The sequence below is a fragment of the Nicotiana tabacum genome, chromosome 11 (genome assembly GCF_000715075.1).
Source record: "Nicotiana tabacum cultivar K326 chromosome 11, ASM71507v2, whole genome shotgun sequence".
Classification (NCBI taxonomy): domain Eukaryota; kingdom Viridiplantae; phylum Streptophyta; class Magnoliopsida; order Solanales; family Solanaceae; genus Nicotiana; species Nicotiana tabacum.
Window position 1 is genome coordinate 11,728,538 of NC_134090.1, and position 18,193 is coordinate 11,746,730.

The window sequence follows — 18,193 nt, forward strand, 5'->3', positions numbered from 1 at the left end:
ATTTAAAAAGCAAAAACAACAACCCTTTATAGTTATATGGACACGTGTCATTCACCTGCAGGTGTATTGATGTTTATTGGAGCCAAAAGTAATGGAGCAGAGCCGAACCCAACATAGAGCACATGTAAATCGCATTTCAAATATGACTGTTGCATATTTTTGGAATTCTCGCAAATGTTGCATAGTGAAATTTCTCAACCAAAATTGCGCAATTTGGATAGAAATTCTAAATTCCATCTATGTGACTCCTCAATTGTCCATTAAAAAAAATAGATGACATGAAATCGATTCATACTTGATCCTTTTCTTAATATACTAGTCATATAGCCCGCTTTTAACAGATTGATTATCTAATCCATTTTTATTGAGCGAGTTGGACGAATATTTAAAATATTTATCAATTTTGTCAGTACTAATTAATAAATGGAAGGTCTTTTTTTTTAAAAATATGTTTACTTTACACTAAATAAAATTGAATTTACAATTATTATGTTGAGTCCTCAACCTTTTGAATTTGCAAGCTTCTCTTGATTATTCTCTCTCAAATCCTGCCTCCATGAAAAATTATAGCTTTAGCATACACAATGAAGAAAGTCAAAAAGAGGTTTAACAATTTCAAAATTCCAGCATCAATAACGCTTAAAAAAATTCCTACATCAATTGATAATTTTTTTGGCACCATCATTTAATAACCAGTTTTAAAAATCAACAAACATAGTACCACCAACAAATTCTGAGGTATTGTTAGGCCGTGTATGCACAAATAATTCCTATATCATTTTCTCAAGACATGTTAAAGAGGTTAGTATGACTCTTTGATTTCATATACATTAAACTGGTTCTCGAATTTGAGAAAAAGGAAGGCTCATATATTTATAGTTTTTACATCGTGATGCAAAAATAAAGTAAAATATTAAGTTCAAACGACCCCAAATTGGATATAATATGATTTATGAACTTGTGGTCATTACAATATCGAAAGAGGTGCATGATCCAACATACGTAAGATGTTCCAAACAAAAAAGAAGAAAAAAAAATAGGACTTAATTAGGAAAAGACCCAAAAGGACCTACAGAGGCAAACATAACCAATTTGATATCATTATAATTGCTGAACACAATAGTTTTAATATTTCGAATAGGTCTCCTTAAAGTAATATAGTATGCGCTAAACACATTAAAGGCCGAGTCCTTTTTTTTGAGTTAAAAACAAATTATGGTGTTAAGAGCATAATACGTTGAAAATTCTAAAATAAGAAAAATTAGAGGTCGCATGAGTTTATAGTGTATTTATGCATAATTAAAATGCACAGAGTGTTTATGTGGTGTAATAACTATAAATTGTTATGTGGTGAATAATAATACATGGATTGTTACGAAAGAATTTCCTAATTTAAGTATATTTTTTGTCTCTAAATACATGTATATATGTATTACAATAGATAAAAAGACTTTCATATAGAGTTATCAGAATTTATACAACTACTTTATTTTTATTATTAAACTCCGCATAGGACAATTCATGTGGGTTTTGTATTAAAAAATCAAATATTATATTAGTTTTAAGAAATAAATAATAGTATAAAATTCTATACAAAAAATAATTATTTTCTATAATGCAAACCAAACAACCCCTAAAAACTTATACTAGTAGTTTAGAGTCCGTTTCGACATGAAATTTATTTTACTTTTTTTCAAAATTTTTTCATTTTTTTTCGAAAGCAATATTTTTCAATTTTCACTTGAAAATAAATTTTAGAATTTTTTAAAAATTTGAAAAATTTCAAAAAACTATTTTTCAAGCATTCAGATCACTCAAAAAAAATTAAAAATAACTCAAAATTATATTCATGTCCAAACACAATTTTAATTTTCAAATACCATTTTTTAAAAAACTTTTTTCGGAATTTTTACAATTCTTGCCCACTTAATTAGCACACAAAAAGCGTACGTGGTACACTTCCAACAGACGTAACGATGACTTTCAGTTCTAATCTAAACCGTCCATTTCCGATCTCTCTGATCGTACGGTTATGTCAAACCATCAGAAGCACACATGAATAATAAAACAACTATTCTCAGTTCGAAGGCGCTTTGGTCCAAAAACTACGAGTTAGTTCAAAAAATTGACAAAATTCTCAGCTTCCCACTTTCAGTTCAAATCACCCCCACAAAAAAATTTAACTTTTAATTACATCAATTATCTGCTAATTATTCCACTTTTAGTCTGATTTGGAGTTGGATCTTAGCTTTGGGAGTTGCTATTTCATTATTGGTTGAGCTGAATTCTTGAATTTTTCCAAGTAAGGGAAAGTTAGGGTTTCTCAAATTTCGGGTCTTTTCTTGGAAAAACCCTAGCCTATTAGTTCAAGCTAGTAATTTGAGTTGTGGGTTTTGGGAGATTTTACGGATTATTGAAGATTTGAAGCTAATTGCTGTGTTATTGAATTTTTTGCTATGCTGTTTATTGTAAAGATGGGCTTTTTAGTTTGAATTTGGTGAATTTTATTGGAATAGCCCTAGCTTTTTAGTGCAACACAGTAATTTGAGTTGTGGGTTTGGGAAATTTTATTGGTTCTTGTAGATTGAAGCTAATTGTTGTGTGTTATTGAAGTTTTTGTTATGTTGTTTATAGTAAAGATGGGGTTTTCTTTGGTTTCTTTGGTTGTAGGTTTTTCAGGTCCTGATTGAAATTTGGGGAAAAAGTTAGGGTTTTTGGATTTGGAGTTAGGGTTTTATAATAGGGTGTTTGTGGATTCTATTTGTGTATGTGTACAAGAAGAATTTGAAGTTCTTTTGGAGAAATGTTTTACTCACAGTTCATATTGGCCAAAAAGGGGCCTTTGGGAACTATATGGATTGCAGCACATCTGGAGAGGAAACTTAGGAAGAATCAAGTTGCTGATACAGATATTGGCGTCTCCGTAGGTCAGTTCTCCATATGTGATTGGTTACTTTCTCCTTGTTTTCATTTTCCTGTTCAATTGTTTACTGTGACTAGCTGCCTAATTATTTAGCTGTATTTAAAATTCTTGCTTTCTAGATGAATTTCATGGTAAAATATACATTTACATAACAAAGTAATAACAAAATATACAGGAGCAATGTGGCTCACTTGCATTAATGCTCTCAAAATCTCATAGTTAATTGAATAACTAGCATATAATGCCTTCCAATATGTGGGACAAGATGATCTTCTTGTGTTCATGTTGGTGCTAAGTGTGGAGATTCTTTTTTATGGTAGAAGTAAGTGCTAGAGTTTGTTCGGATAGATTATCCTGGATCGATTAATGGTGTTCATCAATGTTTGTTGCTTGTTGGTAGTCAGGATACTTTCTCCCGTCTATAGTTACAATCTTTACGTTTCGTCTTTCATTTGGAAAACTTTAAGACCACTTACACCCCCCCCCCCCCCCCCCCCCCCAAAAAAAAAAAAACAAAAAAAAAACACATAAAGCTACTTTATAACCAAGTGGTTTTCTAGGGGTTAACTGAATTTGATCCTAGTTCATAGGATTTTGATGGTTAGATTACCTGATTGGTTAACCTAGAAGGAAATTTGCCATTTAATGCGTCTTAGGTTCAAATCCTAGCGTAAACAAGAATAAACTAGGTGATTTCTTCCCATATGCCCAAACCTTGAAGGGCAGAATTACCCGGTACCTTTGCTAGTCGAGCTAGTAGATACCATGTGGAATTAGCTGAGGTGCGTTTAAGTTGGTCCTGACATCACATTTGTAAAGAAAGATCTGCCATTTAATGCCCTTGACTGTCATTTTTTAACATCTCAAGTGTATAGGCAGTCACAATGCTTCTGTTAAATGTGGACTAATGGGCTTGCTCTCATTTTTTTCATTTTAGTGAAATTTTAGCAATTGATTATTTGATAGCGTTCAAACTGTTGTTCTGTGTTGTTTCATTATGTTTTTAAGTTTGAAGGGCTTAGTACCAGGATGTTAAACTCTCCTTGTTCGACTTTGTGAGCTATCTGCATGCTGCAATGGTGTAAAAATATTTTCATTGGAACTCTTCGTCCATGGATGCTTCCATCCCTCTTTATGACAAAAGAGAGAGTTAATGAACTCATTAAAAAAGAAGAGGCAATGAAAAAGGATGAGAAGAGAAATATGAATATAAACTTCACTGAATACAACCTTTAATGACTTCAATATATATCTGGTTATTAAAAAAAGACCCAATATTTATCCGTATCTGAGAAATATGAGTATTTTAACTTTTCAAATGTATAAAGTTCTAATTATGTCGGTTGTATCAAGAGAACTTGAATTATACTTTTTCTGTTCCTGGATGCACGAATCACATTGGCTTATTGGAGATTATGAATAAAATGTTTTTAGACAGTTTGAGAGCTATTTTGAGTAATGATTAGAAATCTCATAATGGAATAGTTACCTAAAAAGATGCTGCATAAAGTTTGGAATAATATGAATTACTACTTAGTTTATAATTTTTTGAATTGTTGGAGGGAGGAAAATGTGTCATTAAAGAAAATCAGTCATGCTTTGGACCCAGGGAGTGATTTGGGGAGTAAATACAACTATGAGGTGTGAAAAAGAGATCTTTGAATCTTTCTGGGTCTTTGTGTTGGCCTCGCATTCCCATTGGATGTTATAAAGATACTTACCTTTAAATATCAAAGAAGCAATGAAGATGTGACAAAGTTCACCACAAAAAAGATTGAAAGCTCTACTTCTGGCTCTTTCTGGGTTTCTTTGCAGAAATACTTTCCAGTTTCTTTTAGTGAATTACTTTTTCCTTTTTAGTATATTGCACAAAGAGGCAAGTTGAAAATACATGTAAAATAAATGAAAAAGTAGTTTATTTGTGCTCCTTAGGCTGCAAAATCTGAAGAAAATATAGGCGATTGGAGTTACGTTATGCAATGCTTAAAAGAATTTGAACTTTCCAATTCTACGTTTGATTTACCTGTTTATACCTATTATTTAAGAAGAGAATATTTTGCAGCTTATAAACCCTCTTTCTAAGGGTTTTAACTTTTAAGCATGTGGAAAGCTAAGTTTCTTGAACGTTGGTCAAAATTTGTGTGCCCTGTGAACTTGTACCACCATTGGTATTGCACTTTTTTAATTAGTTATTTTGGCGTCTGATAAGTAAAGTAGTTATATTAGAAAGCACCAAGAGTCTACACCTAGTAAACCAGAGCTTCTGCAGTAAAGCGCATGCCCGTTTTTAACCTATGGTATAAGAAGTGACAGCCTGCTCATTAACTCTAGTTAACAGTAAAATAGCGTCCTTCTGTAAGGCTCAACCAATACAAGTTTCAGCAAGTTCTTGCTTATTACCATATATATCTGAATATATGAATAGTCTGGTACTTTTGGTTCCAACCGACTTTTGTGCCTATGATATTTTGAAGAGAACAGCTACTTTGCATTGAACTTGTTGAAGAAACTTTTGGTTAAAAAAATAAATAAATACAGGAAATGTAGGTCGTGCTTAAATAGGATGAATGTGCTTTTTCAACAATGTTTCTAATTGTTGGGTTGAGAGCCCGAGGTCATCTTATCTCCATCCTTTTCTTCTGAATACTAATTTTTCTTTTGTTGCTTAATCACGAAAGGTATTCTTCCCTTTGTTTTTAACTTGTCTTGTTCTTCTTCAACAGACTCAATCCTTTTTCCTGAAGCGCCAATTGCATTGCGGTTATCTAGCCATCTTCTTCTTGGAGTTGTGAGGATATATTCTCGAAAGGTGGGTTACCTATTTGACGATTGCAGTGAGGCTTTGCTAAAAGTCAAGCAAGCTTTTCGCTCCACCGCTGTGGATTTACCACCTGAAGAATCTAAGGCTCCATATCACTCAATCACCTTGCCAGAGACTTTTGAACTTGATGATTTTGAGTTGCCAGACAATGAGATTTTTCAGGGGTCAGTTCCAGTCTATCTTTTTGTTGTCTCTTTATTTATATTATAGGTAGGGGTAAGGTCTGCCTACAGACTACCCTCCCCAGACAAACTGGGTTTTGTTGGTGTTGTTGTTGTTTATTATATTACTAGCTTGCTGCATGTCATGGCTTTTACGAGAATACAACATACTCCCTCTGTTTCCCAGTTATTTGGAGGTATTTCCTTTTTGGTCCGTTCTAAAAAGAATGGTCTCTTTCTGAATTTGAAAATAATTAAACTTCCACTTCCACTTCCACTTCTACCCTAAATGAGAAGCTTTTATAGCCACACAAATACTCTGGCATGTTTAAACAAGTTTCAAAAAGAATAATAGCCATACAAATGTTATGGCTTGTTTAGGACCACAAGTTTTAAAAGTCTTTATTTCTTTCTTAAACTCTGTGTCCAGTCAAATTGGTTCACATAAATTGGAATGGAGGGAGTACTATAGTTGCTGGCTGTGGGAGTTGTGTCTGAAGTACTTATCTTTTTCTTCTCGTCCTGTTCATCAATTAATCTATTTTGGTGGAAGATTGTGTTATGGTCCACTTAGAGCTCACTGTGCCTCAATTTTTTCTACTAAAGTCAATGTCAATTCTGCAGTAACTATGTGGACCATCATGTTAGTTCAAGGGAGCAGATTACACTACAAGATAACATGGAGGGCGTGGTTTACTCAACTTCAAAGTTTGGGTTGGATGGTAATTATTACTTTGGATAACTGATTTCTAGATTTGTTATTTCACTGATACTCATATGTTACATGGTGATTTTTGCTCAGAGAGATTTGGGGATGGTGACACTTCTGGTTTATACCTCGATGAGGTAAGGTCATATTATTATTTCACCTCTTAGCTTCGCGTTATCTTGTTGCTTTATTTCATTTACCTTAATTCCAATGCCTTCCCTTTCCTTGTTATTCTTGCCTTCTTGATGGAAGCCGGGAAGCATTCGGCAGCTCTTTTTTTTTGGGGTGGGGGTGGGGGTGGGTGGGTGAGTGTGTTCATGAGCTGGTCTGGAATTGAGATCTTAGCCTTTCAGCAATATGATTATCGAAGCTGCTTAAATTTTGACCATATTCTGTAGTCCTGGATGCTACTAGGAAGCAGGAACGTGATTGATTTATATCCACTTAGACAAGACTTCTTCATCCAGTTTTACAATCCAAACTTGGTCAATTGGAAGCACCTCTTCACTGAACATGATATAGTGTTTTCTTTCCTTTTTCTTTCCTTTGGAAATGGGATGCTTCCAAGTTCTGCTGCTTCTTTTTCTTTACCTCCATGTTTGTCTGTGCTGAAACTACTGATGTTCTGATGCAACCTCTTTGTCTTGTTTTGTTGAGTTCCTTGAAATTTCTTTTTAGAGTCTAGTGCTAGAGATAAAATGGTATTATAGAATAACGAAATCTATGGAAAGTAGAAGGTGCATTCTAGGAAGTGGAGGACCTACAAGCTCCAAACCCCCAAAGGAATAAGGAGCAGAACAATTGAAGGTTGGAAAATGATTTTTTCCAAAGCACTGAATGTCACTGCTTTTGCTATGTTGTGGGTGCATTGGGGAAAAGGAACGTGGTTGCTTTTCATGGGAAATGATTTTTTATAAAAATAAAAGCCCGTCTTTTGTTTCTAGTTAAGCACCCGTAAGTTTCTCAAGAGCGTATTACTTCTAAATGAAAGTTTCTCAATTGTTTATTTATATCTATGGTGCTAGAACAGTCGAGCTTTGTGGAATATTGGATAGATATACTGCAGCTTCTCCAATTTAATGTTTTCTCCATGTATGTTCATGTGTCTCAATGTTTTGTTTTTTCCCTTTTTTACCTTCTTTCCGCTTCCCCTTTCTTTTTATTGGTTCAATCTCCACGTATGTGCATGTGTCTCAATTTAGTGTTTTCTCCATGTATGTGTATGTGTCTCAATGTTTTATTTTTTCCCTTTTTCTTGTTTTACCTTTTTTCCCCTTCCCTTTTCTTTTTATTGTTTTTTCCTTTCTTTACCTTCTTTTACCTTCCCCTTTCTTTCTATTGGTTCAATGTTTTAAATTAATTTTCCAGTGTGAAGTATTTATTTGTCTTGAGCACTTCGCCTTACAGGACAGAAATAGACACCTAAAAAGTACTCCCTCCGTTTCAATTTATGTGAACCTATTTGACTGGGCACGAAGTTTAAGAAAAGAGAGAAAGACTTTTGAACTTGTGGTGTAAAATGAAAGACATATATTTTGTGTGGCTATAAATCATTGCATAAAGGTAAATTGTTTCTAAATAGGGAAAGAGGTCATTCTTTTTGGCACGGACTAAAAAGGAAATAGGTTCACATAAATTGAAACGGAGGGAGTATATGTTTATGAGGATATACAAAATTCTTTCTAGAGGATCTCTAGGGAAGAATAATCGGTCATGGTGTACATTGTTTTATTTATCCTGTCATGAGAAAGAGAAACTTCCTAACTGAAAAAATCTTGTTCGAGCGTCATGGTTGCTAATGGCATATTTTCTACATGAATTACATCCGATAGCTGTTAATCTGTAGTCCTCCATTGATGCAGGACATGTGCTCCTTTTACGAAGAAATGTGTATTTCCTTTTGATAAAGGATGAAATGTGTATTACAGTGCTATGTCATTTTATCTATCTTCCATTCTGATTTTGGACTTCTAATTGCAAACAGGAATTATTTTTGGACAAGGTTGCTGCTGCTGGAGATGCTAGTGTGAGGTTGATCTCAAATTATACACTGCCTGTTACAATATTCCCCTACCTCCATGTTCATAAGGATATTTCTGATTAAAGCCATATATATATATATATATATATATATACATATACACATCGGACATATTTCTGCAGAATGTTCCCAGTAACAAGTTTCTTAGGAGCTTCATCTAATTTAAAACTATGATATGGTTTTTTTTACCTCCCGTTATGCCCTCATTTTGTGTGACAGATTTAAGCCATTTCATACCTGATTATAACTGCATGCCATTTACCTAGTTAAGTTTCTAAAATCCCTTGGATTTACCGGTAAGTAGGGAGGAGTGTGATTTTGTTGATATTACTGTGGTGAAACTTGTCCAATCTAGTTTACAAAGCTCTGTGATCTTATCCGCTAGAGGCTCACTGTACCTTAAATTTATTATATTCACATTTCTCTCTGCAGTTAAGATTCTTTCAAGTGTATGAGTACCCTACTGCCAAGATGAATTTTGCCAAAAACTTATATACGCATGGTTTACTAAGTAATTGATGCAGAATCCATCTAGTGCTAAATAGGGTTATTGAATACCAGGGCTAATACGTCAGGTTGGATTCTTGGCATGAAATGAGCCAAAAACATTGCAGCTTGATGTTCTTTTTTTCTTTTGAAAATTTTTCTGACTCTCTTGACTTCTATTCTTGGGGTTCTGTTGGGGCAGATCAAACATCTTTAAAAGGAGTTTGATTGTTAATCCATCAGGCTGCAATACTGTATTATTACAGTTTAAATCATATGACTATCTGACACAAAAATTTGCTGATTCTAGTGCTGATCCTCTAGCGTCCGTTGAACCAATGACACCACTCAAACAAGAAGAGCACAATGAAGAGATGGCTGCAAATTCCGAGAGCATGGTAACTAGTCTATCTGTCCTTTATTCCATATATAATAGCTGGTTATCGACTATTTGTTGTTTTTTGTGTCAAACATCTCATTTTATGTACCTTAGCATACTTGCTAGAATGATCAAGGCCTTTTCTTTCTGCGCAGATTGATGGAGTTGATGGCGATGCTGATTTCATGGATCATGCTCCATGCACTCCTGGGTTGGCGGAAGAACCGAACTTGTCTAACATTCAGGAAACATCAGCATGTGAGGACCATATAGGACTGGAAGATCGTCATTTAATGGAATATGCTGTAAAAAGAAATACAGAGAATCTCTCTTGTGAAAATAACGTGAATAACGGGAGTGAACTTCTAGAAAATCAAGCACTAACTGATGGCTCGAATGCTGATACTGTTCACTTCGTGATTCCTGAGGAGAATGGTTACCATTTAGGCAACACGTGTGACAAACAACTGGTGCCGGATGGTCAGCTGCCTCCAAGTGAAGTTGCAATCGATCCTGTGAAATCAAGTGATCCCGCTGTAGCATCTGGACCATCCTTTGCTGCTGTTCATCAGGATAATTCAAAATCATCTGCACTAGAATGTGCAGATGAGATTATTGCTGCATCTGATAGTCAAACAAATGAGAGGAACACGCAGTGCATGCTTTCTGGCGTAGACAAGGTTGATGTATCTACCCCGGGTGGCTTCCACAACGAGGCTCCACTTCCAAATGGAATTAGTTCCGCAAAAGTTGACCATGATGTTTCTGCTTTAAGTAGCATTGGCCAGCCTGTTCCTGAAGATATTTCGCCAAGTAATCAGAGATCACCTGAGGCAGTCTCAAATAACGTTGCAAGTCCAGGAAACTTGGAAGCTGGTGAATCCCAAGATATAACTTGCTTAGAGACACCAAAGACCGTTGATTGTCTGGAACAAAGTGTTTTTACTGAAGACGCCAATGGTGCCCAGGTTCATGTTCTGAGTCGATGTAATGCTGCTCAACTTGACGCATCAATGTCTAGGTCTGAGCATGTTATTAATCATGAGCCACCATCTACTTTTTCGGGTTTCCACCCACCAGAAACTTCTAAAGAGGAGGAATCACATGCTTCAGGTATTTCTGCTAGAGTTCTAGGTTTCTTGGGTATAAATCTGTGTGCTTTATTGTAATGTTGTTTGCGAAATGCGAATGTACTCTTACACTTCCAGTTGAAACATGTCATGCAGCAAGTGATTTAGAACAAATTTCAAAAGAGAATCCCGTGAAAGAACCTGTTTCATGTGAAGACATTCCAAAAGAATCTAACAAATCAACTAATCAAACGGATACTGTCGTTCTAGAAGATCGCCACGTGGAAATTATGAGCGGTTCAGCTGCTTCTGCCTTGCCACCTCCTGAAAAGATTCTATCGATGCCAGGAGGGCTTGTTGATTTACCTCGGAGTATTTTTCCAGAGGCTACACCGGATTACTTGGCTGGGATCAATGAAGCTGATGCTAGTGGTAAATTCATTTCAGGAAGGAAGCGCAGTTACGCTGAAAGCACACTAACAGAGCAGAGTCTCTACTCAGCTGAATCTTTAAGGATGGTCCATTCCAAAATGACTGCAGGATTTATTCCTGATGATGATGATTTGCTTTCTTCTATCCTAGGTACATTAGAATTCTCCTCTCGGACTTTATAAAATGAAAGGGCGACTATTTTTCATCTTAATGAAAATTTCTGGCTCTTCTTCTTTAGAATATGGCATATATCCTCTTTTCTGATTCCCGTGAAGCATTCCCACTTTCCAAATTATTTGCCACAATTCTGCAAAGAGTAATGTTTATAATAGGCCTGTCAAAGTAAGGATAATATTATGTCGCATGCAAGGATTGAACCTACGACCAGCTTACAATCTTCATTACCATTTCAGTTGGAAGAAGATCTTCAGCACTGAAGCTTAAGCCTACTCCTCCACCTTCTGAGATAACATCAAGCAAGCGTCCCCGTTCTGCTGCCCGAATGAGTGCCAGGAAAAGGAGGAATGTTCTTATGGATGATATCATGGTCTTGCATGGAGAGTATGTTCCATCATCTGTATTTTTTTGTTTCATTTCCTGCAAATACATATTGGTTTTTCATCAGTTTATATCACTCTGCCGGGTGATTTGTATTTCCTGTCTTGTGGTCAAAATATAGCAGAATTAAATATATGAAAGGAATAAAAGTGTATCTCGGGCTTTAAACAATTATAAATGGATCCATATCATCAAGCAGACTGAAAATAGGAGCTAGCATTTTCTTGGCTCTGCTTTTCGGTCTACTATTAAATAAGATCTGCATCTGTAGCGTAATAAAATCTTGGTCTAGCTGCTCTTGCATTACTGAATTCTTTAGTGTGTGCCAGAGTTTAGGTGCTGGTCTTGCTCCGATCCAATGGTCAAAGGCATTTCTTTTATAGGCTTTGCTTCGACGTTGCACATTTGTTGTGGTCGCCTCGTCTTGTTGCTTTGTGTTTTTCCCAGTCAACTTTCAGTGTACAACCCTTGTTATTGGGATAACCTATTCCTTAGTGCTTCAGCGATCTGGCAACTGTTATCATGACTTATAGTCTAGCACTCTGGTTCTCGTGTTATACTAGATCAGTGCTGTTAAAAAATATAATGTCGATGACAAATAGAACAACCTAATACTTCCTAATGATCCTGAACAGATCCTCTTATAATCAAGTTGGTTCTTGGTTGGATCGGAGATACCTTAACACATTTTTCCATCATTTCCAATTGTGCAACCAAGGTTGTGGCTTAGCGGTCGATGAAGCTGGAATAAAGACCATGGGAGACCAGGGTTCGAATCCCAGCAGAGACAAAAAAGCTAAGTGATTTATTCCCATCTATGCCTATGTATTGGTGGGCAGAGTTATCCGGTGCTTGTTGGTGGGAGGATGTAGGTACACTGTAGAATAGTCGAGCTCGCAAGCTGGCTCGAACCACAGTTACCCCCCCAAAAAAGTGGAAAGAGAATTGATTATCTTTTTGAAACTGGTAACTTTTTCTATATTTCATAATTCTTATGTGGCAAAACAGTACTTAGATAGTACTGAAACCATATCTAAAAGAGGCTCTAACTATTACTGTCCTCTCTCTATATTGAATCTAAAACATCAATAATAGTGACAGTATCATTTGTGTAGATCTGATTACACCAAAAACACAACAGCAAAATAACGCTTAACTTGATCTTCTGCACCCCCTTCTCTGCATTCTCAAAACACCCGGAGTTTGTCTCCTTCCAAATTGTCTACCAAATGCAAGCAGGGATAATTCTCCATCTGGTCCTATCCTTTGCTTGTAGGCCTGTTTCCTCCCAACTATTAAGAGCATCTGTAACCTTCCCAGGCATGGTCCAGGAAATGCCCTTGAGATTAAGAATAATTCTCCATGGATGAGCTGTTACCTTACAGTGAAGGAAGAGATGGTTAACTGTCTCTGCTGTTTCCCCACACAAAAGGCTTCTGGAACATAAAATGAAACCTCTTTTCATCAAATTATCTTGTGTAAGGGCTGCTTCTTTAGCCAGTAGCCACACAAAACATGCGACTTTGTGAGGAATTTTTGTTTTCCAGATGTGTTTCCAAGGCCAGTTGGCTATCTACCGGTTGGAATAATTCATCCTCTTGTAAGCTGCATTAACTTTGAATAAACCCTTACTGCTGCCTTGCTACCATAATACATCTTCACCTGTTTGTAGTCCACTAAAGAATTAATTATCTTTTACGTTTAAAACAGAAAAAAAACTGACTGTCTTTTGTTCGTTTTCGGCATGCCAATAGCTGACCCTTCTAGTGGCTATTCCAGTGTTTGCTATCTAGTAGTGAATTGATGTGGGATCTGAATGATGGCCAATTCAGTTAGGTTCCCTCTCAGTTGCTCTCACTCCAAATAGTTAGTTTTTATTTTGTCAATTCTGCCTTATTTCCCAGTGAAATACTTTTTTCCTGATAAGTTATTCCTCGATGAACTGAAAAATTGGTTTTTGTTTAAATAGCTTGACTCGTCTCACCCTTTAACTGACTGACAAAGCATATTTGCATTTGTGATAGTATGATAAGACAACAGTTGATACATGCTGAGGACATACGCCGCATAAGGAAGAAAGCTCCTTGCACACATGCTGAAATCGCAGCAATCCGGAAAAAGTTGTTGGAAGATGAAATTTTCAGAGAAGCGGTATTAACTGGTGGGTTCGACATACAACTCTACACATTCTGCTATTTGATTATCTCCTTTGTTGAATCATGCAATTGTTTTTGTTGTGGATCAATAACTGAGAACATTATAAAAGATGACATATTGTCCGTTTTTAATTCGTCGAAGTGCTTATATGAGCTAGTTACACCTCAAGTTCCTTGGAGATTCGTTTCCATTGATTAATTTAACTTCTCTCTACTCGGATGTACACTGTGGAGCTGTTAAACTGATGTGTTTGGCAAACAAGTATAGTTGGACTTTATGTCAAGTGCTGTCAGATAGCTTTTCTGAAGACACCCTCAAAGTACAAGCACATGTTTTAAAGTGTTTAAGTTCATTTGCTAATTGTTTCATGTTAGGAGAAGTTACATTATTGCCTTCCTCTTAACTTTGTTTCCGGTGCTGCATAATACCAATGGTCTTTCCTGTAATGGATACTAGTTCATCATATTGACTGAATTTGATTTTGATGCAGATATGTCAGTGGAATTGGCTTCTTTACATAAGCAAAAATTTGACTTGAGTACGGTGAAGGTCTCTTCTATTGATGTTAGCTGTTCTCATACTGGGATGGCGGTTGACCCACAGCAAACTGCTGTGTATACTGAAAATTCCATCTCAAATTTGGACGAACAGCGTGCCATGGTGTTCAATGAACCACATGTTGAAAGAGAGAGTGGAATAGAAGGAAGCAATGAACGGTATGTAGCTAGAGATGATAGCATATTAGGAGCTGTTGAGGCTACTGTTCCAACTGAGAACAGGGATGTTGATGAGCATGGCCAATGTTTAAATAGCGATGCCTCTCAACTGCGGCCGGACGCCATCACTGATGCTGCGGTGCCCAATGACTTTAACCTTGAACCTTCCGACAATGCAGCAGAAGTAGGTCCACATGGAACTTGCCTTTCAGGTTCTCAGGCAGCTGAAGCAACAGATATCGCCTCTGCTGCTGAAGAATTATTGTCATGTCATAATAATGGTGGGTTAGGTGGCGATGGTGATGTAATAGCAGGTCTACCTCTGGCCGATTCGTTTAATGAGTCCGGAAAGGAAGATGCTTTTATTTTAGCGGAAGTATCTTGTGGACCACCTAATCATACACTGGCTGCTCAAGTTGATAAGGCTCTGGAAAATTTGAACGATGAAAACCTAGTGGATGGTAGTGAGTGGCAAGAAAACAACTGCTTTACATCTGAAGCTGGAACTGGAACTGAAAATATGATAGGCGATGCAGTTTTACTGGAGGCTGCCCAAGACAGTGCTACAGTTAAAGATGCAACTAATGTAGAAAATATTGTTGCAGAGAATGACAACCAGAGCTTTGCTGATAATGTTACAGGAACTGACCCACCTAACAGGGATATTGTATATGAAGAAATGGATTATATGCTGGATCATTCCATAGGAGCTGGACAATATCCATGTAAAGAAGAAGATTTCTCCTACAATACGGTGGCTGCAGATTTCTCTGATGCCAATCGGGGGGACCTTGATGTAAGTTCTGCTAAATTTCGAGTTTCCATGTGCTCTTGTTTTCTGGAGTTTCAGTACTCTCTCTCTATACACACACACACACATGTATGACAAACATTATTTGTTTTGTTTTGATGTACTTGATAGAAGTGCCCAGGATTACTTCTAGATCGTTATAGATAGTGTGAGATGTCAAGATAGTAAAACGCGACTGCTGAAAGCAGATTTTATTTAGGCCTTAAAAAGACAATTATGAACAGCAAAACTGGAGTACTCTTAAAATATAGCTTCTATTGAATTTTGTAAGAAAGTGAGTTGAGTACAGAAAACGTCAATATGCTCATCTTAACTAATTTTGCTAAATAACCTATTACAAACTGTAGGGCATCACAAATTTGTGCTGACAAGGAACTAATTAGAGCTTCTGTAAAGAATCTGGAAGTTGGATAATTTATAGTCTTGGCTATAAGTGATTGGTAAACCTTTTTGGGTAGCAATATGTATGAGAAACTTTGTCATCATGTAGATGAACATGTACGCTGGATGTTCCCTTTAGTCTTGCGCTGTTTTGCTTTTCCAAACTAATAGATTTTTTGTCAGCTAGTTGCTTTTGTTGAAATGGGCGTGAAATGATGCTGTTTTTCTTTGCTTTAATGAAGAGATTTTCTTTGATATCTTCTCTCTGCTGAATTGTGCTTTTCTCATTTGTTGTATTTTCAGCAGGATCTGGATTATTCAGCTGCTGGAGATGATACAGGTTTGTTTTCCCTCATCTGCAACTTTGTAAGACCTAAAAACTTCCAATTGCCTCAAAAGAAAGAAAATCAAACAATGTCAAACTGGATTAGGATGAAAACAGTTTTGAATTTGCAATGGCAGTAGGCATGTTTGGTTACTTAATAGATTTCGGAACTTTGTTATCTGAATTTTCTAACGGTAATGTAAATTCGATGATGGCTTACCAAAATCTGCATTTGATTTGATGTGATTTGTTGTATAATTGTTTTGAAGGTCTTCCTTAACGTAAACATTGACGAATGTTGTGACTCTTCTCTTTGTCCCTGTTGCATTTAAACATGTGAAGAAATAAGTGACACACTTCGAAGAGTTTGAGAGAATGTCTGATGACTAATGTCTTAACCCAGAATCCATTTATAGGAACAATTTACAATGTATATAGCTGTATTTATGGGAGATGGGAGACCAATGCTATATTTCACCTAAGATAACTATTTATACTTAACTAACAAAAACCGACCATGGTGCCAACCTCATTAATGTAAGATTATTTGGGAGTTTTTTGCAAGATTTCTCAAAGGTGTTTGTGATTCCATGCTCTTAGCTCTGGTGCATTGTCGTTGGTATCTAGGGTTTTTGAACTTCGATGATGATGATGATGATGAAGAAGCAGCTGATGATTATGTACCTGATGCTGATGTCACCCGTATCACCGACAACAGTGGATGGTCTTCTCGTACTAGGTGTGTACCTTGTCCTTTTGTTTCCTGTTATTCTGCTGCACTAACAGGCGTGACATTTTAGGCAAATTTACCCTCCTTCCCTGCCTTTTCGCTCATTGATCTGTAAGGGTACAAAATTGTCAAGTAACCCGCGAAGCTCAATATTTACACAACAGAAATGCGTTCGGGGAAGGACCTTTTTAAATTCCTGCTTCTCGCTTGTTTTGCGTTCTTTTTCTCTTCCTTGTGGCTCTCACCTTATATTTTGACGAAACTTGTGATCGTTCTTTTATGTCTTAAAAGGTGCATCTCGTCTTTTCTTTTTCCTTGACAAGTATTGGCATTGAAGGAAGTAATTCCCGTCTAGAGTACCGGATGAACTACCCCATATCTTGCTCCCTTGCCTTCTTGCTCTGATTCAGCTACCCCTCTTATAGTGTCTGCAGAATGGTCTAGTTAGTCTTTTTTACCAACTAACAAATGTGGTATATTAAGATAGTCGATCAGTAAAGCTCGGCCTGATAAGCAGTAGTTGAACCAGCACGGCTTTGGCTTCCTTTCTTTTACCTCTAGATAGGGTCTGTTATTTATTCTGATTTTATCTTAGTATTTTCCTTGACATGCTTATAGCTAGATGCTATTGTTTATGAACTAATATTTCAACGTCTTTTCACAATGATGTTTGTTTACTTAGGGCTGTTTCCAAGTACCTCCAGACCTTGTTTATTAAGGAATCTGAGCGTGGGAGAAAATCTCTCTCCATGGACGGTCTTTTAGTTGGTAAAACACGAAAGGAGGCATCAAGGATGTTTTTTGAAACTTTGGTATGTAATTAATACTGCTTATCATTTTTCTACATTCTCGTTGCACCTTTTTTCCTCTCCTTCGCGCAAATGGCATTTAAATCACCTGTGTTTATTGCAGGTTCTTAAAACAAGAGATTACATCCATGTAGAGCAGGTGATACCCTTTGACGATGTCGCGATAAAGCCACGAATGCAGCTTATGAAATCGGACTTTTGAATCTGATACGTTTGGTAGGGTATAACATGAAAAGTCGGTAAACAGAAATATGTATTTCTAGTAGTTAGTCAATTGGGTCTGTTTGTGGTCTACTCTTGCTAGATTTCATTCTTTAAAGTCATGTTTTGATGGTCAATGTAGTTAGGTTTTTACTTGGCTGGTAGAGTAGATCATTTGACACGGGTGTTTGTTGCACTCTGTACAATATAGATCTTATTTATATGTAAATATCCTGTATAATATTTGGCCACGGTTCTGTTCTAATGCCCTATCCTTATTTATCCTAATAAAGAAAAAATATCTGCTTTTATGTTTAGCCTTGTGATATGGTCAGTTTAGTGTCTTTTTGAGTAAAAGTCAAGGTAGGATGGCTTTTAGATACGCTATTTAAAATATAGCCAGTTTGTATAATGTAAATCTTAAATGTTTTTTAAATTTTGGCCATGTTCTAAATAGCAGTCCTAAAAGGGGCTATTTGTGCG

At 36.4% G+C, this 18,193-nt stretch overlaps 1 protein-coding gene across 2 annotated transcripts; it reads left to right on the forward strand.

Annotated features, from left to right (window-relative positions):
• Positions 1-2,084: 2,084 nt before the first annotated feature.
• Positions 2,085-18,021, forward strand: LOC107760537 (sister chromatid cohesion 1 protein 4). Of its 2 annotated transcripts, none has more exons than XM_016578599.2 (16): positions 2,085-2,302; positions 2,671-2,927; positions 5,647-5,908; positions 6,530-6,627; positions 6,708-6,751; positions 8,599-8,645; positions 9,452-9,539; positions 9,676-10,633; positions 10,747-11,172; positions 11,436-11,583; positions 13,605-13,741; positions 14,228-15,249; positions 15,949-15,985; positions 16,598-16,709; positions 17,383-17,512; positions 17,613-18,021. In XM_016578599.2, the coding sequence occupies exons 2-16, from the start codon at positions 2,804-2,806 to the stop codon at positions 17,709-17,711; spliced, it is 3,732 nt and encodes a 1,243-aa protein (XP_016434085.1). In that variant the 5' UTR covers positions 2,085-2,302; positions 2,671-2,803; the 3' UTR covers positions 17,712-18,021. The 2 variants fall into 2 exon arrangements, with proteins under 2 accessions (XP_016434085.1, XP_016434086.1); XM_016578600.2 differs by having other exon boundaries at positions 15,952-15,985.
• The last annotated feature ends 172 nt before the right edge of the window (positions 18,022-18,193 follow it).